The 21,377-nt window shown below is 47.2% G+C and overlaps 2 protein-coding genes across 2 annotated transcripts in view; one reads left to right on the top strand and one right to left on the bottom strand.

Moving 5' to 3' along the window:
• The window catches only part of MRPL27 (mitochondrial ribosomal protein L27), a 5,858-nt gene extending 1,876 nt beyond the window's left edge, over positions 1–3,982 (top strand). Inside the window, exons 2-4 of the mRNA XM_048817944.2 lie at positions 2,081–2,203; positions 3,012–3,079; positions 3,551–3,982. Of these exons, the coding sequence (XP_048673901.1) occupies positions 2,081–2,203; positions 3,012–3,079; positions 3,551–3,757 (398 nt within the window). The 3' untranslated portion in view covers positions 3,758–3,982. The remainder of the gene's footprint in view (positions 1–2,080; positions 2,204–3,011; positions 3,080–3,550) is intronic.
• LOC125621249 (uncharacterized) lies at positions 1,397–20,819 on the bottom strand. The gene is made up of 5 exons (XM_048817943.2): positions 18,690–20,819; positions 16,371–16,492; positions 10,085–10,183; positions 8,458–8,622; positions 1,397–6,873 (listed from the first exon to the last, which is right to left on the bottom strand). The coding sequence occupies exons 1-5, from the start codon at positions 18,784–18,786 to the stop codon at positions 6,727–6,729; spliced, it is 630 nt and encodes a 209-aa protein (XP_048673900.1). The 5' UTR covers positions 18,787–20,819; the 3' UTR covers positions 1,397–6,726.
• Between the last annotated feature and the right edge of the window lie 558 nt (positions 20,820–21,377).

Here is a 21,377-nt window from a genome sequence, read left to right on the forward strand (position 1 = left end):
TAAACTTTCAACTCACCATCTTATAGCCAGAGGCAATAGGACACCAGTCTCTATTGCAGTTTGAGGGACAGCTGCCTGGTAGAGAAGCCACCTAGGGGAGAGTCCGTCAAATATTATGGAAAGGGAACTGTACTGGGTTGATAGGCGCTGGGCTAAAGTGGAAGAAAACAGGGACTTGGAGGAAGAAGATGGTGTATTGGACTGGAAATTTTTTTGAAGTAGGGGGCCTGGCATTGTTTCACCCAGGAGATTTCACACACATTTCCAACCACCACATCACGTGATTGAGTCTCAGAATTTTTCATAAGAGGCCATGGAACCTTCGCTGCTGTTACTATGAGGGCAAGCCTGGGGCAAATGAGATGGCTGGAAGTCAGACCAATGACTTGTAGTTTCATTTTCTGTGTGTCTGTGATGTGCACTGACTGCTGTTTGGGTTTCACATGGAGTTTAAGAGGCTGGTTTTGACCAAAATGAAGCAAACTAAACCTAAATAACGTGGGGATCTGCTCATTTGTGAGACTGCCACTCTCTCTGTGCTGTGCTGCTCCATTTACAGTCAGCAGTGGTGCTCAAGCTTAAAATCCTCTCCTAATAAAAAACAGAGAGCTGCTGACAGGGCATTCTCCAGGAGGGGCTCAAAACTTCTGAATTCTGTCACCAGTTCATAGTGAGTTTGAGCAAATCCCTTAAGCTTTGTGTTTTAGTTTACCCATCTATAAAATGTAAATACTTTCCTACTACACTTGATGTGATGTGGTTTTAACTGATATTTGTAAAGTGCTTTGATGTCCTCACATGAGATACTGTACCAGTGCACAGTATGATTTAAAATATAAAATAATTACATTGGAGATCAAACAAAGGTAGTTAGTTTCTTAGATAAGGATTAAATTTAATCCCAATCTAGTAAAAATACTCTGCCAGGAGCTCTATAATCCCATTATTTTCTTTCCCCATTCCGCTGCTATTTCTCTAAGTCACAGCCCCTTTCTTTTACTTAATGTATTCTAAACAAATGTAATACATTGTTCTTTATAAAGACATCCTCCCCCCAAATCTTTGTGATTTGCAAAGTATGTGTTATAATGTGCTATTGCTATTTTTGAATAAGGAAATGAGACACTTGTGGCAACCACGGTTCAGTAACACACTACTTAGACATCTGAATAGAAGGATTTAGAGTAAAGGGAAACTGGCTGTTGATTGTTTGAAAAAGAACTAATTATATCCAGGACACTTCTTATGAAGTAGAATTCACAAAAGGGTCAGACTTCCTTGATTTTAAATGTTTGAATGTATTTATTGACAATGGATTTTGTATATTTGGTTTTTAATGGAAGAACTTTGTGATGTGAAAAGGCGACATGTTCTAAGAAGGAGAAAGACGAATCACTTACTGTAACAACTTTATTTTTTAAACCCAGGCCTTGGCTACTAGGGCATGTGCTTAAATTTATCCCGATTCAGGACAGCAATTAAATACTGTCCTGTATTAGGGTCTTGATCATGAAACTGTGCATTTTTACAGACACTAACTAAACCTCACAATTTGAGATTAAGTATTCATACCCATTTCACAGATGGGGAAAACTGGGGCATACAATATTTGTGACTTGTCTCAAGTTCACTGAGTGAGTTAGTGGAAGATAAACTCCAAGTGTCCTGAATTTCAGTGCTGTGCTCGTATCAGTTGGCTACACTGACTGTTTTCTGTAACTGTTTGTGTAGCTCAGGATTTAAAGTGCATGGCCACAACTAATAGCAGAATGTTTGCATTTAGATGCACTGCTTAGAGTTCTGCTACTCCATTTAGGTAGCGGGATGCTTTCTGAAGTGCGACTTGGTTGTGTGCAGGAGAGATACAATGGGTTAAATATGAATTATCGTTGTTATACATTTATTCCAAGGGCTTTTTTCTGTCTTTGGCTTTAACATTTGTTTTGAAATGACATGACTGGGCTTTGAATTAATTTTTGTCCTGATTTAAAAGGAAATGTAAATATTTGTCCATTTTGAATTCATTGTTGTAGATATTACTTTTTTAAAACTTTTTTTATTTTTCTTCCTTCGAATACAGTTCTGGCTGCTCCGCAGGTGACTGCGGTTGTGGTGCGATGTGCATCCAAGAAGAGTGGGGGCAGCTCAAAAAATCTTGGTGGCCACAGTCCCGGGAAACACTATGGCTATAAGAAAACAGAAGGTCGGTTAGTCAGTCTGGCCCGCTGCTTTATATGCTCTGGAACGTGCCCTCCCCTGTTGCCTGGTTATCAGGGACTGTTACACGTGAAACTGCTGTGTGTTTCAGAGCTCAGGTGGGAGGGGTTGTTTGTAACTCTTTGCAAAAGAAAGAAACCTGAAGGTTTAACCACCATTGGCTACAACAACACTGCGTACATAACCACCATTGTGAGAGTAGCCAGCAGGAGGCTAGAGTAACACAAGCTCGCTTCCAGATCTGCCTACGTGCAGGAAATTGAAATTACCAATAAGAAACATGCCTTGGTTCTAATTTAACTTGTCTCTGGGGAATCTGGGAGGAGGAACACCCTAGGGGGCACCTGATAAGTTAAGTGCCCTTTCCCCTCACACTGTGCTCAGAAGCTGGGCATTTCAAGTATTGATAAAGAGGAGAATTATGAGGCTTAGTAGAAGCCAAAGTACAGATGCCTGTAACTGAGTGCCTAACAATTAGGGTGGGTTTGCTGATGGAAAAAACTGATGTAAAAGGCAATAAAAAAAATGCCTGCAGCAAACAGAAAATGCCTTGTGCCCTCAAACTGATCTTTTCAAAGGCTAAAACTGCTTTTTGCCATTGCTTATCAACTGCCCTGTATTCCCTGGTAGGAGCATTCTTACTTCAAATGTTTTTAGAGTTTGGGATAATTCCTCCCTAGGAAACATCCCAACCAATGCTGGCTTTGTGAGCCCTTGAGCAGTTCTCATTCTGCCAGCACTCAGGCTATAGAGATGCTTCTTTTGTAATCTGAATCCATCTCTCTCTGTTGCAGGTTCCTTTGTTCATGCAGGCAATACATTAGCCACCCAACGGATGATACGCTGGCATCCAGGGGCTCATGTGAGTTACTTTTTCATCTATTATAGCTCTCCACAGCGAAGTGCAGAATCCAGCCTTAGCTCTAGCAAGGCTCTTCCCTGTTTCCTCAGGTGCATTCAATAGAACCCTGAAATCATTGTTTCATTACCAAACGCTTTCTACAGTTCATTCAAAACCATGTCAGTGCATGAGCCAGATTTAGTAAACAACTGGAGAATTTTGACTATTACTATTGAAAGTTTTGCACATGAAGTTAAGGGAATCAGTTCTCATGCTTCAAGATTAGAATAATCCTCCCCACCCCCACAGTGTGCAGAATTGTCTGCAGTTCCCTGAGTGTGTTGTGTGTATTGCCTTCCTTTGAAATATCAGGTACTGGCCATTGCTGAAGCCAGGCCATCAGACTAGTGGCTTGGTCCACTTGGTTAAATGATACATAGTGACCTAAACACCACCTTCCCTTTCTAACACGATACTGTTCATCTCTTCCAGGTGGGGATGGGTTGTAACAAGACTCTCTATGCTCTGGAGGATGGGATTGTGCGATTCACCAAGGAGGTCTATGTGCCACCACCCCGCAGCCAAGAGAGCAGGGAAGTGATCTGTCGTCTACCAAAAGGAGTGGTGCTTTACAAAACCTTCATCAACATTGTCCCCACCAAAGAAGTGGGGAGCTTCAAGCTAGTCACCATGCTCTGAGGCTCTGCTGCCTCATGCAGTAATGACTGATCACCTTGGCAGATGTGGTACTCAATCAAAAAGATGTCTGGAGGACTCCTCTAGCTCTGAAATGACTTGTTGGCGACTCCAGTTTCCTGCTCCTGGAACTCACTGGGTGTAAATTTGAGAGTTACAAGGTAACCCGGACTACCTTGAAGTTTTTTGTAGAAATATATATCCAATAAATGTTCTGGGATTCTCTAACAGCGTGAGGGTGTTCGTGGAATAAATGTAAAACAAAAAGGGCTCAGCAAAGCTGCCTTTCCCTTCTGGACAGCTGTGCTCCAATCCAGCCAGATATACTGCAATTTCTGCACAGGAATTATCCAGTTCTAGGTACGGCCATTTTTATTCTCAGCATTCCTTGGAACGGCTCCTGTCCTAACTGCACCTGATGTACACTGGGAATTCCGGAAAGGGAATTGTGGGGTGTGGGAGGGAGTCAGTCAGTCAGTCAGTCCAAGACTGGGAACCTGAGTTCTAATCCCAGCTTTGGCACCAACTCACTCTGCAGCATTGGGCCTCAACTTCTGCCCCAGTTTCCTCATTGGTAAAACCGGGATGATGATAATCACATCTTCAGACATTTACAAACATGAATTCTCATAACGTGTGAAATAGGAAAGCAGCAATTCCCATGAGACATGGGGAAACTGAGGCTCAAGATTGCTGAAGGCTCCAGCATCAGGATCATTACTCAGGAGTTACTGAGTCAGTCTAACGATGATGCCTTTTGGTGTGTGCTAACTATAAGCATTGTTTCTAATAGGCGGGAGCAAATTGTGGTGGGGATCAGAGGCTGTATTGAATCCTTGTTGTCTCTCCCCCTCCTCTTAATGAAAGAATTTGCAGCATATTGATAACAGTTATAAACCTGCATGCAAGGAGTTACTGGGTTCCCAGCACTACAGTTTATTGGCACGAACAAGTACCAGAAGGAGCTGTCTCCACTGTTTGTAGTTATCATCTGAGGGGAAAGTCTAGGGAGACAAACAACCAGCTCTGCTCACACGGTGAGCTCTGGTTGTACTGCGTGAAGCCTGCATCTTCGCAAGAAGTTTTGTTGTAAAACTCCTGTCCTCTAGGTAGCAGAGGAAACTCTAGGAGCTCCCTGTCCAAAAGACAGCTTCAGAGAATGAGAATAAAATGTTTTTCTGAATTAATCATAAAATAGTTTTAGAATTATGGCCATGTCCAATCCTGCCATGATGAGCATATTCAAAAGGGAAACTGCCACATTGTGGCCAAAAATAAAACCCTACAGTCAACAGAAATATTTTCATGACTTTCTAAAGTTTCATTCTAAAGCAATTTGTCTGGATTTTGAGTCCCTCATGTTTGTAATGCTCATGTTACAGCATTGTGCAAGGGCAGGGGAACCAGTGACAAAATAAGGCCAGCTGACTTTGAAAATGTTTGATTTTAATAGTAGAAGGTGTTAAACTTCTGTTCCTATAATTTCTAGCATAGTGGGCCTTTAAAAAAAAATCCTTATCCTTGCCTTCTGCCTCTTTAGTAAACGTCAAATCATTTTTTTTAGGGAGTCCTTCATGCTAATTATATTTTGCACTTTCACTTACCTTGGACGTAAACCTAAACTGGTTGGTTTTATTTTTGTCCCTAGTTATTTTCACTTCCTGGTTCTCAGGCACTGGCACTATACTGTTGTGTTTAGGTTCCACATACTGCAGAAGAGAATTTTCCTTTCCTTTCTTGGAACCACCCCCCACAAAAAAAGCGTGTAACTCCCAACTGGGTGAAGAAGTCTGTGAGAGCATCATACTCATCAGCTGAAGGGTGAAAGAAATGTAATTCAAACAACAAAACTTCAGTCTTGTCAGGCTGCAGCACTTGGTCACACAGCAGACATCTTGTGATCTGACTGGCCGTGTTTTATCTACAACATTGTAAACAACATTTTAAAAGTTTGTCCTGAAATACAAAAAAGTAATTGAACATCTGAGAGTTGCAATTACATCAGCACTAGGGAAATTAGATGATCCGATTTCCAGAATTCAAATAGCCATTTGTTTATGAAGGGGAACTGAGTAATTTAGGTTGTCATCAGCATGGTTCTACCCTGGCACCTTTCAGGGTGAAGTCCCCTGTGGTTACATTAACTCTTTCCCAGCTGCCCGTTGTGGCAAACAGCTCATGCTGTTCTGAAATGCAGCTGTTCTCTGCCTTTGTTTACAGCATTTTGGGATTGTACAGCAAGTTGCTCCACGAGTCCTAGCCCTTGGTGAACCTTTATCTTGTCGGAACTGACAAGCCTTCCGCCACGTAGCGTTTTAAATCCCCGAGGAATGTGGAGCATGGAGCTATGATTTGCTGATAGCAGCTCTAGTACAAATATATTAATTCTGTCACTTGCAGGTCAGGATTCCCGCTGGTACCTCATAAGGTAAATGTTTTAACATAAGAAGTAGATAAGATAAAGCATTTGAGGACGAGAGGCCTAGCTTCTGAGATTTAATTGAGTGTGAGACAGTAGCTGCTGCAGCCTCACAGAGGTGTATGTTACAGTGAAACAGCTCCCTGCCTTTCCTCCAGAGACAGTCCTTGGCTGAGTGGACCATCACCTTTGCTCTGCCCCCTCAAATACAACAGAAATGGCTGAGGATTATTTTGGTCTTTGGTTAAGATAAGGTTACTAGAGTGAAAATGGTGGAGCAGAAATCCCCTCAGGTTTTAGTTCACTGTTTCTGGGAGAGAGATGGCTGCTAAATCGATCCTGGTATTCACTCCACCTTCGTTCTTGTAGGGGAGTGAGTTGATGGAAAATGTCCACTGCTTTGCCTGTGATTTGCACAAGTGGTTCTCAGCTGCTTGTGTGACTGAATGAAGGCATGAAGTTCCACTCTGCCCCGCCGGAAGGGAGAGACATCACAGGCCCTGCTGTCCTTGCCACAGAAGGAAGGAGAGGTGTTCCAGGGTTGATTCCCGTTCTACACAGCTGTGTTCCTTTGAGTTTGGTAGCTGATGGAAGCCTGGAATGTGTCCAGCAATCTGTGTCCATCTGGTAACTCTGACACTGCTCCAGTTCCTGGGAGGGCTGGAGGATGCCTTAGGGCTTGCTCATAGGGAGGTGGCAGCTATTTGAGAGGAAAGAGGAATCCATTATTACACTGATCAGAAACACAGTGGCGAAGATTACCCCATGTTATAGAACAGGTTTACGTGAGTTCTTTCACACCATTGCCACAGCTCTGAAATTAAATACTCTGGGCCATCCATTAAACTCTTCTTAGAACAGCAGCACTTTTCACGTTGCCAACTAGATAAGTGTGCAGGAGGAGATTATAGGCCAACGGCAGTTTCTAAAGAGTTATGGTGGAAATCCAATGCAGCTATTACAGCCCATCCCACCCACTCTTAGGGCCTGTCTCCTCACCCCCAGCTATGGCGTTTGCTGGTAAGTTCAGGGATCTGTCAGCGTTCCCCTTAAAAACCTTTCCTCAGGAAACCTTCCCAGTGAAACTATTAATTTCCTGTTAAAATAAGATTAGCCACTACATATGCCCCTCCCCCACCTATAAGTTTCTGGGCATTTAATGCCAACTGTTGCTTATATTTATAAGCATAAGCCAGAGCTGACTACTCAGGTTTTTATACACACCTCACTGTGGTATCTGTGGCCCATATCCTGAAAGGTATTTAGGCCCCTAGCTCCTGCTGAAATCAGGAGGAGTTAGGAGCCTAAATACCTGTGGGGATCTGGGCTTAAGTGTTTAAAACATCTCCACTTTTGCACAGAAAATCAGTCTGAGGCAAGGTGCGTGGTACAGAGCTAGGAGCCGGAACTCCCGCTCTACCCCCATCTCCCTCTGAGACAAGGCCCTTACCTTCTCTGTGCCTCAGGTTCTCTGCCTCAGAAGGTGCTAGGAGGTTTAGTAAGTGCATGTAATGCACTGCACATGTAACCTGCCCTTGGGAGGCAGGGCTAAATGTTGTTATAGGGTCAACTGCACTGATTCTTTTTTGGAGACAGGCTTAATGGCTCAACCTTTAAAGGAAGGAAGTCAGCCGAGGAATCCCACTGTATTATAAGAGTCTCAGATTTCCAGTCTGCCCCAGTCAACCCTGGGTGCGGAAAGACTGAACCGATGCCATTTGGTACAGCAGACTTATCCTGCCTGGGGTGCTGCCCCAGGGCTCACCTCAGCTGGATGTGGACACTTCAGACAGAACACCTGCTTTTCACTAGTCTACTGAGCGGGAGGCTTAAGGGTTGGAAGGTGAGCACCAGGCAAAGCCTCACAATCCAATAACTTATGAACAAGCCCAGGCAGGGGAAAGAGACATTCAACAGTAGCAGCAGCGAGGAGGGCTGCCAGCATAAGGAGAGGGGGAAAGGAGGACTTGGAATCCTGTTAGATCCTGAAGTCACATTCCCATCTTCAAACAGATGGTTCAGACCTGCAGCCCTGTCCCCTCTCCTAGTGCTCTGCAGATGCACTGGGAGGGATCAATCATTAACCTGTAGAAATGTAACCACAGGGAATTTCCTGGAACCCAGGTGTGCCTTTCCCAGAGAGAAATGCAACCTCAGAGACAGAACAGAGGCCTCTGCTACTGCACGGCAGAATGCTGGGGGAAGGCCTACAAGATGGCACCACTGCTGTGCTTCTAGACAGTTGGAGGCAGGATTTTGGCAGCTGAAGCAGCTTTCCACTCACCTCCTGGGAGGGGTCCACCCACAGTCCAAACCTCTCGGCAATCAGCTGATGGATCTCCCGCTGCCGATCCTTCTTCCGCACGCTCTCGTAGCTTGGCAAGCGCAGCTGCTCCCATGGAGGGAGCTGATAGCTGCTGGGGGGCCCAACGCAGAATAGTTCATCTCCCTAGAAATACCCAATGCCGCCCAGCATGGAAACAGGTCATATGACTGTCCGAGTCCATCAGCGCCCCTAGTCTGCTGGGAACTCCATGGCCCAGCATGCCTCAGCCCAGGAATTCTGTTCAGGATGCCGACGCTTAGAGTACCCCCCCAGAGACTGTCTGTGGAGCCCTGTGTCTAACGCACCTACACCAGCACCCCATGATGATGGTGCCCCAGAGTTCTCACTGCAACCCCAGGCCTGCAGCACCCACACCAAGGAGATTCTGTCCGGAGCTTCATGCCCAAATCATTTTTGTAATAGGACCATTCTCTCTGGCATCCTGCACCCACGTCTAAGGGGATTTTATCCAGATCCTACACCCAGGAATTGCCCCACACCCAAATACCCTCCCCTGCACCCCAAGATTCCCCCGGCCTCCATACCCAAAGCATCTTCCACTATATGACATGATCTCTTTGCTGCCCGGTTGTAATAACTGGGCCTAGGAATTTACCCTAATTGTAAATTCAAGTGTAAGAAGTTAGTAAAGTGCATAAAATACCACAATAACCCATGAGAGTTGCTGGGAAAAGGTGCAAAAGGGAAACAGGCTGAACTGGTACAAACAAAAAGGCCTACAAGGACCGTGTTAAGATCATGCCTGGCACACAAGAAGGGTGTGGGACTGGAAATCAATGAGCCAAAATTGGTGTGTTGGAAATTAGGCCTAATTGCTGAATAATGAGAGGATAGACTATTCTGCCCATCACTCCCTTTTGGGGTCCTTAAAAGACAAAGACTTTGGGAGGGAAATCAGAAGCTGTCTGCTGACGACTGTTGGCTGAAGATGGGTGGACAGGAAGTGAGCTTTACCATCACGCTGCAACCTCCACCTTCTCCTGGGACTCCAAGATCCACATTACACCGTTGGGCCTGCCTTGTCCTGACCCTGAAAACTGTCCTGATGTGAGAGGGACCCGGATGACTGCCTTTTCTAGCTTTGTTAGGTTTTTCCTCCCCCCTCTGGTGTGTGTTTATCTTGTTGTGTCTTTCAGGAAAATCGGATCAGACTTTAACAGCTCCAGTTATGATCATCATTCATACCACCTCAAAGGCTATCATAAATAGGAGGGGGTCCTTCCAAAACCTGTCTGTGGCTAAGGGGAAAGGGAACAAGGGATGGTGTTAAAATGGAAGCCTCGCTTAGTTCTTTACATTGCAAATGTCACCGTTTTTCCTTTTCTGTATCTTTAATAAAGGGTTAAAAAGATTTGTAATGGTGTGTTTGCCGTGGTACTAAGCAGACGGAGCTCTTTGTATATCACACCCGGAATGCTGTTTAAAACTTTAATGTTGGGGCAGCAACAGGGTCACGTTAAGACTGTTGATTCTCTGGGCCCATGTATTCCATCAAAATTAATACAACAGCCCTCTCCCCAAAGCACTCTTACCCACCCCACCAGGGAAAACACCGTACCCTCACCTGCACCCCAGGATTCTCGGCAGAGCTCTCCAATTGCTGTGCTCCTGATTGGGGTCCCACCAGCCGCTGGTTACTGCTGAAGTATGGAGGAGGACAATCCTATATGGCATGAGGGGATGGGAAAAGAAGAAAAATGAATACAAGGTGAGAGCCCATCTCTGGCATTCGGTGAGTGTGCCGGGGGTTAGGGAGGCGCTCAGTGTGCTGACCGCAGGCAATAACACTTCCACCTCTACTATAGTACTGAGACCTTATGGCCTGTGGCTTAAGAGCGCATTCCACGCTCCCAGCAAGAAACAGTGCAGCTCTGTAAACAGTCCTGAGATTTCCCCCCTGGGTCTCCCATTCTGTTTGGCTTTCCTGCCCAGTTACTCTCTACCCCATCCCTAGCTCAGTGCTTGCTATTGCTCCCTGTGTCCACCATTCACAAGTGTGTTCCCTTTGGCAGCATTCACACATCTGGTCAGGCCAGCAGAATTAGGGCTGGTAACCAGTTGTCCATAAGAAAGGACAAGCCTGATTCCTATTTCTTTTAAGCCTGATGTCTACACCATTAAGTCATCATCTCCTGGGTGGAAATATCTGGCCTCCATGGAAGACTCTGGTTCACACTTCAGCAAGGTGGACTCCACCCATTGTCCTTACAAGGGGGAAAGGTTGAGTTTCCTGTGTGGGCCTTTAAGATATGACTTGAAAAGCCTGGGGTCTGTTCTCTATGAATGTTAAAGACCTCAAGGCACTTAACAAAAAATAGCAGTTTGCCCTAGAACCCTTGGCCAAAATTTCCCTGCCCGTCATGGCTGCACAATATAATGTGTGCTGCTACCCTAGGCTATAACGTAACCTTCTAAAATGAAGTGGTAATCTGTGGTCTTGTCTACATGGGGAAGGAGGGGATATGGGATGATGGGGTGGGAAATGAAAAGCTTTTTGCAGTGTGTCTGATAAAGTGCTGTATGTAAGCTGTACCAGTAGCGTGCATACGGAACGCCTGTTGGGTTTTTCAGTTTGCATCGCATGTACCCACAGCAGCAGCTTGTTGTGCACTGAGGGTGTTGCATTCAAGAAGCAATGGGCTTAAATTGCAGCAAGGGAGATTTAGGTTGGACATTAGGAAAAGCTTCCTAAACCATCAGGGTGGTGAAGCACTGGAACAAATTGCGTAGGGAGGTTGTGGGATCTCTTTCATTGGAGGAACTTAAGAACAGGTTATTCAAACACCTGTCAGAAATGGTCTAGTTATTACTCAGTCCTGCCTTGAATGCAGGGAACTAGATTAGATGACTTCTCGAGGTCCCTTCCAGTCTAACACTTCTATGATTCTTGCAGGGTATAATGTGGTCTTCTGCATCACTGCACAGCAGGGTGCATCCTGGGATTGTTTTCGCTGTGAACTGTGGGAAGTCAGGTGGCTTCAAACTTTTGAAAACTCCCATGTCTTCACCGCCCCGTTTCCTTTGCGGGTGGGCTAGCACCATTTTCAGATTCCTGTTGGCCAGCATGGACGCAGCAATGCTCCCATTGTGATGACAGCCCCAAGTACATAGAAGCTGCGTGGGCTGTATTTCAGAACTCACAGCCGGACACATTTGGCTGTGTAGACTGCTCACCGCCGAGCGCCCGATGTGGCGGCAGCAGCAGGAGGAGATTCAGCGGTGGCGGGCCAAAGGTGAGGAAGAAGAGGAGGACACTGAGCAATTGGTACCAGAGGAGCAGTTCCTGGATCCGCCCCACACTGGGCAGTGCCGTTTCTGGGCTTGGATCAGAGGAAGGCGGTCACTCTGCAGACCTAGGATGACCAGCGAGAGAATTTCAGGAGGGGAAGGGCTCCCTTTTTTTGAGATAGGTGCTGAAATACATGGAGCTACAGCATACCAACATGCAGAGCCCCATACCCCGGATTTTCATTATTTGACTTTGCTGTGGGCGGGGGTGGTAAAGAGGCTATGGCTGAGGAATGCTGCCAGCCACCATTTTGAGATGAGGAACAGGTGTTTTGAGGGGAGGGGAGCAGGAATTTCCCAGGCAGGACAGCGGAGGGAAGGGGAAAGGAAAACAGGCAGATGGGTATGTGCCCTCCACAGCGTGGACCTGGGAATGGCAGATGGTCAGGGCTTTAGCATGTAACAGAGGCCAAGTGCTTTCATGGAGCAGCCGCCATCTTGGGACTATAGAGGGGGGCTGGGGTGGGGGGAGCGGAGAGCAAAAGCAGAAGTGGGGCAGGGGCTGGAGACTCGGAATGCTTCCTAGCTTACATCCGCTGCAGCCACGGGGCCCCCGGAACAGAAGCTAGCTCAGTTAACACAGTACCACCACCACATCGGACAGGCCGCTATTCACACCCCAAAGTTCCCTCCACTCCAGAGGCTCTGCCCTCCTTGGTCCTGGCCTGAGTTGCTGGCTAGGACTGAGCTGGAGTCCTGCCCTGCAGCAATGGGCCTGGCTTTCAGTCACAGTCCGAGTCCCAACCAGATCCTGGCTCTCAGGTGTCATCCGGCTCGTTCTCCAATGAGCCCTGCTGCTTGGCCTCGGGGGCAGGGGAGGGCAACTTTTAAACAAGGGAAGGGTCATCCTGGGAACTTGACACCAGGGCAGGGGAGGGCACACAGGTAAACAGGTCAGGAATGGTCGACTGCACAGGGATAGCTTGAAGAACGCCAGCAGCGAGGCACAGCTGTTGTCTGCATACGACCCACAGACTGAACTAATTCCATTTGCAGCAAATGTCGTCCATTTGCAAGAGGACTCCAGAGTTTGTGTAAGTGTGGAGTTAATGCGCTGTGGGGCATTGCAGTATGCATATGCTAGTATTTTAGAAGCGGATTAACTCAACTTGAACCAGTACAAGCCTTGTGTTTAGTACGGTAGTGTTAAATGGAGTTTTCAATCAAGTTAAGCTAGTTTGACTGAGCTAGCTGGGGTGGGGAGAGGAGGGGAAGCACCTTTCCCCTAGCATAAATAAAACCAGTACGAGAGGTAAGTCATTTGCTTGTCCACACAGGAAAAGTTTTTTCAAGATAAGATACAGTGTGAATTTAAAGTGCAGTTGTTACTCTGGATAGTTCCAGGTGTAGACACACTCCAGAACAAGAGTTCCTTTTCCTTAATCCACTTTGGAAATGGATTAAACACACATGAATGAGGCACTCTTATCCTGGCATAAGTGTCCACATGTGGTGCTATTCCATAATAGCAACTGCACTTTAAATTCACACCCTACCTTACTCTGATATAACTTTCAAGTGTAGACAAACCCTTACTCTGGACTAAGAACACTGGCATAGGACGCCATTCTGCAATAGCTACTCTGGTCAATTTCCCCAATAAGACGTTGGTGGCAAGGCCAGAATTAGAGCTCCGGGCAGTTAACTGTTCCCAGATATGTGCTCCAACTATACCCATCTCTTCCAGCAAAGAATAACTTCTCCACGCAATCTCCAGGTGAAGCGAGGAGGCAGAGACTGTAATTGCCCTCACTGGAATTTGGCCAAGGCCAATCACTCACACGCTTGTGAAAAGTGTCATGTGATCTTTACCAATTACAAGTGGTCAGGGTTTTATGTTTCATCCACTCTTTGTTTCTCTTCCTGTTGGAATCAGCGTATTTACAGCTCTCTCTCCAGCAAAGTGGCTCTGCAGAAAGGGCATTGTGGGGATCCCATTGTCTCTTAATGACTTCAGAGAAAATCTGATCGTTTACTAGTCAACATGTTTTTTTCTCCTAATTGCCAGCCCTGCAAGATCAGCCCTGGCTCTGTAAAGGTGAACTGCAAAGCAAACCAAAGATTTACTTTTGCTCTTTATTGCTCATAAAGACTCTCTCACCTGGTCGACACATACTTTTTGTACACTTTAACTATGTTGGTACAGGGTACAATTTTTTAAAAACTGAAATAGTTAAATTGGTACAACCCCTAGTTGGTTGAACTTATAAAGGTGCATTACACCCATATAGCTTATTCCCCTTTCCCATACGGCAGCAAGCTATACTGATATGAAAGTACCTTTCACCAACATAACTGTGTCCACAGTAGGGGAAGGGGGATGGACGGTATTGCTTTAACCAGAGTGGTAGACTTAAAATGGTACCACTTGTGTGTGTGGACAAGGCCACAGACATTTCCCTGCTTGTTTGTTTACATGCAAATATCAGCTCCTCACTTCTGCTGTCTCTGCAGAGGACCCTGACAAAACACATGGAGAGCTGAAGAGATACAAGCCTGGTCTTCACTACAAACAAACAAACAAACGGAGGGGGTGTCATTAACCGGATGTAGAATTCTAGTGCACAGAAGGCAGCCTGCAGTTTTCACATGAGTTTGGAGATCAAGATAAACCCTAGTCACCAACTTGACCTGATAACTGAAGTGCAGCCTTCTCTTCGAAAAGCTTTTACCCTGAGATAAGGACACACCTTTCTTGTAGCAAAGACAAGGCCATATACAGACTAAAGGAATCCACATCCCCTCTTAGTAGGTGGGTAAGGAGAGGTGCAGCCTGATATTTGGGGGTCCTCCAAAGATCCTCTGAAGTCCTGTACTAAAAGATGTGACATTTCAAATGTAAACCACAAACAGCCCCTCCCTACACAAGAGTGCCTTTTGCGGTTCACATCGGGCTCTTTCTGGATTGCATATCACCACTCTGCAGTGACAACAGAAGAGGGAAGTAGAATTTAGTTCTCTAGATTATGCACAAGCCAGAATAGTATGCAGCTCACTCTCCCAAAGCCAAACTAACAGGTCACCTGATCCCTATCCCCGAAAACACAGGGCTGCTCCTGCAATACACTGGTTTGACAATTCCCAAACAGAAGGTTTCCCACCACTTCCCTTGGGAAACTATTACCCAGCCTAATCCACCTCAATGGTCAGAAACCCAAGCAGGGCTCTGAATCGCCAGAAAGAGCAGATCTGTGGCGTGAGATGGTGCCATGATCACTTTTCTCACCACAACTGTACTGGCATCTGCTTGACATGCATGAGGGCAGCTGCTCACTACCTGTGGGAAGGAACCTATTCTGCTGGGGTCTCCTGGGGGCTCTCCCCTGCAGGGGAACATGGAGACTCCACAAAGAGCAGGTGTGACAGGTGCGTGTGCTGAAGCCTGCTGAATATTCACATCTCACTGGCAACAGGAGGCCAACCTCCACGAGCAGGAGCGCACCTCCTTGGAACAACAGAGAGGAAAGGGGTGAAGTGATCCAGCTGGGGTCTCCTGGCCCCCTCTTGCTGTGCAGGGAAAGTCAGCAAAGCAGCCATTGTTTCCAGCACGATCTGCTAGTGGGAGTTCAGCCTGTGATGGCACTTACTTCAAGTCGGACTCTGGCATTTGCCTTTCATTGTCTGAAGAAGTTTCTCTCTCTCTCTCTCTCTCTCAGTCTAGTGCCCCTCCTCCCCTGAGCGGATATCCCTTTGGAGCTAGGACTGGGGAAAATTCAAATTACTTCTTGGCACGTGGTACCCCTGTGCGTATCTGCCTCCTACCTTGTATGTATCGGCCTCATACCCTTCCAAACTGCCCCTCCTCTGGAGCTCCAAGCCCTGCTGGCATTGGAGGTCAAGACCTAAAGCTGTCCCCTGAAGCTAGGTATACATTAGACATGAGCAATGGGGTTCCGGCTCTGGCTGGCTCCCTCAGCACAAGCTGTGCAGTGCATAAAGCAAGTTGTTGACATACCAGTGGCAGAGAGTGGCCCTGTCTTCTATTTCCACTGTGCTTCACAGTAGGGTGTCCTGCTGTGGCCCTTTCCCTGTGAAGAGGAGAGCAGCAAAGCCTGGCTCTGAAGACGAATGCATGAAAGACAGAGGAGAGGGAACTCTCTGTTACTCTGTGAAAATCAACCACTGCAGAGGTCAATCACTCAGAGTGTTCTCGGATACTCATCTCCTACCTCCATGGTGTGCCCCCGATTGGCTGCTTTTGATCACTAACTCTACAGTCAGGAAGGTTTGGGCGCAAGGGCCTCTAGCTGGACTTTGTTTGGAGAGAGAATGAGTGATTAGCAGAGAGGATGGGAGTCCTCCGTGATCATTCAGCAAGAGAGGACTATGAACTGGGCCAAGCCACCGTCCGGCATCGCACTGCAAAAAACGAGGCCCTTCCACACTGGCTGGTAGACCAAGCCGTACCAGGGTACTCTAACCAGGCTACTGCATGGTTTCCAAATCGCAGCTCATCTCCAAACCAGCACATCACGGAGATGCCAGGGATTTGCTCAGATTCAAGCAAGGGTCAGGGCACAGTGTGTTAGCTGGACAGCCAGACAGGTGGGCAGGATACTTACATAGTGGCTGGGACTCTGAAAGAAACGGCAGGAGCAGAGGAACTGGCAGCACAGGGGGTCCCGGTGGTACAAGAGCAGGAGCAGCACCAATATCGCCACTATGAACACAGATGAAGAAACAGCTGCCAAGAGAAGAGAGAACAAGCAAGCTCACCACCCGGCCTGGAACGCCCAGCAGCTCACAACCAACCTGGATGCTCCTTAAACCTCCCCCTTTCTTTCTCTATCTGGCACTCCAGGAAAGGAGCCAGGTGGCCGACACATAACTATCTGCCAGCCCGTTTCCCAAGAGCAGCTGCCTCTCTCCTTTCCAAGGACGTTTAAAAGCCCCACTGGGGAGTGGTATCTCTGTCTGCAAGCATCCCTTCTGTGCCGCTGTGGGGGGTCCTGTACTGAAACTGACTCCGTGCCCACTTACCCTTCATTTGGGCAGAATGGAACCAGCCCTAATACGGATCAGAACAAGCAAGTAAACCATTGCCTTTCAGCTGAGGCTCTCACACCCCTTCAGCTCCTGATGAAAAGCACGGTATAAGAGCGAGGTATTATTAATTAATTATTATTAATTCTCATTCATTCTCCCAGCTCATAAACAGGCTGTTTGCATGCAAGGGAACAGGATGAGCAAGTTACTCAAAGTCAAGAAGTGCATCAGCAGAAGATTGCCAGGAGTAGAAGCCCGGAGCTTGGCCCCACAGTCCCCTGCTCTATCAGACCACATTCCTGCTCTAGCTTTCACACAAGGGCTCTCTCTCTCTCCCTTACTTCCATGCCTGCAACCTGGAGAGGGCTGGAAGGTGAGATCTTGTGTTAATTACACAGGGGCAGAGGGCTTGAGGTCACAAGACAGCAGGAGAGGCTGACGAGCACAGCACATTAGTAGAGAACTGACACACTGGCCAGGATCAGAGCTCAGGGTTCTGCATCTCCCTGGCTAGATCACTGACACATAAAGCACAGGACAAGAAGGAGCATTTCCCACAGTCCTCAAGAGAGGTAAACCGCTAGACCAGGACTCCTGAGTTCTATTCCCAGCTCTGACACTGACAGGCTGCATGGCCTCAAGTGAGTCACTTAGTCCCTTCCTCCATCCCCGCCTCAAATTTCTTCTGTGGATGCAGAGGGTAATATTTCCCTATCCCACAAGGATGCTGTGAAATTTACCGTAATACAGTTGCGTTTGTAAAGCCCTTGTGAGATCATCTGGCGAAAGGTGCCCTAGAAGGGCTTAGTATTGCTATTAAGCAGCTTTAGGTGTTTGCCAATATAGTAGCAAAAAATATGGGATTCAGGACTCGGGTCTTGGCAGGCACGTTAAAAAGGGATTTATTTCCACATACGATGTTTAGAAAGTGTAGCGTCTCATCCAGTCTCTCTCTGGGATCTGCAACAGATTTTATTTGTGAAACATTTCAGGTGAGACCCCCTGACTCAGAGATCACACTCCCATGTGGACAAAAGGATCCAATCTTCCTCCCGGATGGAGTCTTTATGGAACATGCCAGCTGGCAAGAGGGAATTATTTCCCACTCCACCATATGGAGTCAATACAGGTTGACAGAAGGGGCTGCCTGCCTTTTCTTTATGGGCTGGAATAGTGTGTCTGCTTTTTAATGGGTCACCTGGAAACCAGGCACTTCAATGCTACTTGTTCTGAACAATATGTGATGGCCACATGATAAAACCCAGGTAAGCAGATGGTCATTTCAAGGCAGACCAATTAATGCAAGCACAGCTGCCCCCAGCTGGCATAGGGAAAGGCAAAGTTCTCTCCCCCTAACTGGGGCCTCTCAAAAAGTGAATCAGAGAAAGGGGGAAAAACCCAGAATGTTCCCAAAAGAAGAGCACCTGGTGGAGCTTGCCCCTCACACACACTCTCCGTGCACATCACTGGTTTTTCAGAGGTGCTGTGCACTTGTAGTTCTGATTAAATCAACAGGAGTGAGGGGTGCTTGGTCCCTCTGAAAATCCAGCTATGTAGGGGGAGGGGAAGGTGCTCTCCCTCTCTCCTCCCCCAAAGTACCTTTCACAGCAACTCAAGAAAGTAGCATTTTCCAACCCTGATTGCACAGACATGGCACAACAAGGTAAATGCAGCACTTGGGGAGAAATGAGTCTCCCCGCTCCCGCAGACCCCAGTGCTGAAAAGATGATAGTGGAGCCTGGAAAGCCCAGGAAGAAGGGAACAAAAGGGATTTTTCCTTGGGGGAGGGGGGCACGTTTGAGAGTTTTGTTGTTCTCCGCAAGGGGCTGCAGTAAGAACTGCTCCTCACTTCCCACCCCAGCGAAGGGAACACAAAGAGACAGACGGGTACTCACTTGCAGCTATGATGATGGCCACTACATTGGCCTCCATGGAAGTGCTGGCAGTGGGAGGAGGTGTTAGCACATCGCTGGGCTGGGTCATCTCTGGCATTGTCCGACGTGATCTCTCCTTCTGCTTCCTGGCTCCTCACACAAACCAGACGTGGTTACACATAGAAACCCCAACCAGGCTTTGGAACGAGCCCCCTCTGGCCTTGGCTCAGCCTCACTCACTCACTAGCCTCACTCACTCCTCGGCTGAATCCAGTCTCTCAAAGCAAGTTGACCTGGCCTTATTTTCTCCACAACAATCAACCCTGTCAACTGTTGCTGTCTTCTGCCATTCAGTCCATTTTGTTCTCATCTGCTAATGTGACCCGGTTCTCGAGCCATGTTTTCCCCTTCCTCTAATAAGCAGACCCGGGTCTGTGGTGGATTCTAATTACACAGCTCCTTGATAAGGTGGCTGGGTTCTGCTCTCTCCTTTCCTTGACCCCTGAACTTGGTTTGGCTGAGTTCTGGTGCCTTCTTCCCTTGGTAGCGTGACCAGTTCCTGGCGGATTCCAGTTGCTTTTTCCTTTCTGTATTTTGACCTGTTTCTAATGGCTTCTGGAGTCTCCTCCTCCTGGCCCTCTGCTTCTGATCTCTCCTTCGCTTGATGCACTGGCCTGGCTCTGCTGGGTTCTGGTCTCCCCTTTTCCTGGAGAAAGTTATTTGCTGTCAGCAGTGTTTGAATTGGGCCTCACCTTCTTTCTCCAAATAACGTTATATGGCCCGGTTCGGCTCGGAACCGGTAGTCCGTCCTTGGGGAAGCCCTTCAAAGATTCAATAACTTCTGGGCCGGGCCGATTTGTTCTGGCACCTCATCTTGGACCGAGCAGCGCATCTCTCCCCCACATGACCGAACTTCAGGCGCTGGATCAGTCTCGAGATAGTCAGACTCACCGACAGCTGATACTTCACGGACTGTACCAGACCGAACCGAACCAGCCTCCTGGGCTCCGGGCCAGGCTCGACCAGGTACCGCCAGGCTCACGCGTAGATCTTTGCACCTTCCACCTCTTGCCCCACTCCGGCTCTCTCCTCATTGGCTGCTGAATCATCCCGCTGGGCTTTGATTGGTTCAAAGTGAAAATTGCTACATTCTCCCAATGGAACCTTGTGTCGGCGGCTGCCATGGAGACGCAGCACGTGGGGAGGAAGAGACGCTGTTCCACGCCTCCAGCTCCCCCTTATCAATGGATTTTATTGTGCATCTTGGTGCAGCGATCAGCCTGTAGGTTTACAGCTGCACTGATCTCCCCTTAGGTGTAATGCAGCCTGAGCTAGCAGCACCTCTTCTGTCCATGCAGAGTTCAAGAGGAAGATTCTGCTGCAGCTATACTGGAAACATCTAAACATATTATCCTCCTTACCTCAAAAACTTTGGATCCCCTTTCTATAATGGCCTTCCCCAGTGCAAGCTCTGTTTAAATAAAGGAGGGGAAAATACAAAAGCATGACATACTAAGTGTCTCACTGAAACCCATGACAAAATCCCCCTACATCGAGAGATGCTTTAAAAATACCCGTCTCTCTCTCCAGCTGAATGAGACCCGTCAGGTGAGCCCTTAACTTACATCCGTATTGGAAAGGAAAGGAGGACGTGTCCCCAGGACTCTTAAGAGCTGCTTTTCGATATGTTAATCCACTCCCCAAGTCCCCAGAAATCCTCATTGCCCTTGGAACGGAGGCTGCTCCTTTAAAGAGATTTTAGGGCTTGCAATGGATGCACAGAGCTCCCTCTGCTGGAGCTACACCGTATGGGTAACAGAACAGACACAGAGATAGTCACTGGTTAATGTTGAAACACAAGTGCTGTACAAATCATAGAATATCAGGGTTGAAAGGGACCTCAGGTCGTCATCTAGTCCAACCCCCTGCTCAAAGCAGGACCAATCCCCAGTTTTTGCCCCAGATCCCTAAATGGCCCCCTCAAGGATTGAACTCACAACCCTGGGTTTAGCAGGCCAATGCTCAAACCACTGAGCAAATGTTAAGTAACCGATCAGACCACGGTGCACAGGTCATTGTTTCTGCAAATGGTCTTACACGCAGGATAAGGCTGCGTATTATCATCAACCTCAAACATTTAAAAATTGTGAGTCAAGCCCCACAAATCATGAGGTGAAGTGAGCTGTAGCTCACGAAAGCTTATGCTCAAATAAATTTGTTAGTCTCTAAGGTGCCACAAGTCCTCCTTTTCTTTTTGTGAAATCATGAGGGTTGTTTTTTGTGTGTTTGTTTTTTAACTAGTGTGGCTTCTGCTTCGGGCCTTTAGGGTTCATGTTCTCCAGCTTTTCTCCACAAACCCACGGGCTAGAAAACTTAAGTTCTCTTTTTTAGAAGAAAGAGGTTCAGGAAATTGCAGGACTAAAAAAAAAAAAAAAAAAGCAAAAAAAAAAAAGCCATCAGCTACTACAAGTTGTCACCACTGTAAACTTACCCCATTCATTGTACCTAAGAACCAGATTCATTCCAAATGTCTGCAAAAGAGTTTGAGCTTCCCTCTTGCTCCTAGAAAGGAGTCCCTCTCTGTTAGGATTCAGACACCTTGGGAGGAGATGCTGGGGAAACATCAGAGCGATTGACCAGCATCTTTCACAACAACTAAATACCCTTATTATTTTCCTTGAGCTCATAGCAGTCTTGATGTTTGTAAGA

The sequence above is a fragment of the Caretta caretta genome, chromosome 14 (assembly GCF_965140235.1).
Source record: "Caretta caretta isolate rCarCar2 chromosome 14, rCarCar1.hap1, whole genome shotgun sequence".
Lineage (NCBI taxonomy): Eukaryota > Metazoa > Chordata > Testudines > Cheloniidae > Caretta > Caretta caretta.

What these genes read in the sequence shown, in the direction of transcription:
- LOC125621249 (XM_048817943.2), bottom strand. Translation starts at nt 18,786, where the DNA reads ATGCCAGAGATGACCCAGCCCAGCGATGTGCTAACACCTCCTCCCACT. An exon ending in GGCCATCATCATAGCTGCAA is followed by an intron (nt 16,493 to 18,689) that starts GTGAGTACCCGT and finishes TTCTCTTGGCAG; the next exon opens with CTGTTTCTTCATCTGTGTTC. An exon ending in CCGAGAATCCTGGGGTGCAG is followed by an intron (nt 8,623 to 10,084) that starts GTGAGGGTACGG and finishes GGGTATTTCTAG; the next exon opens with GGAGATGAACTATTCTGCGT.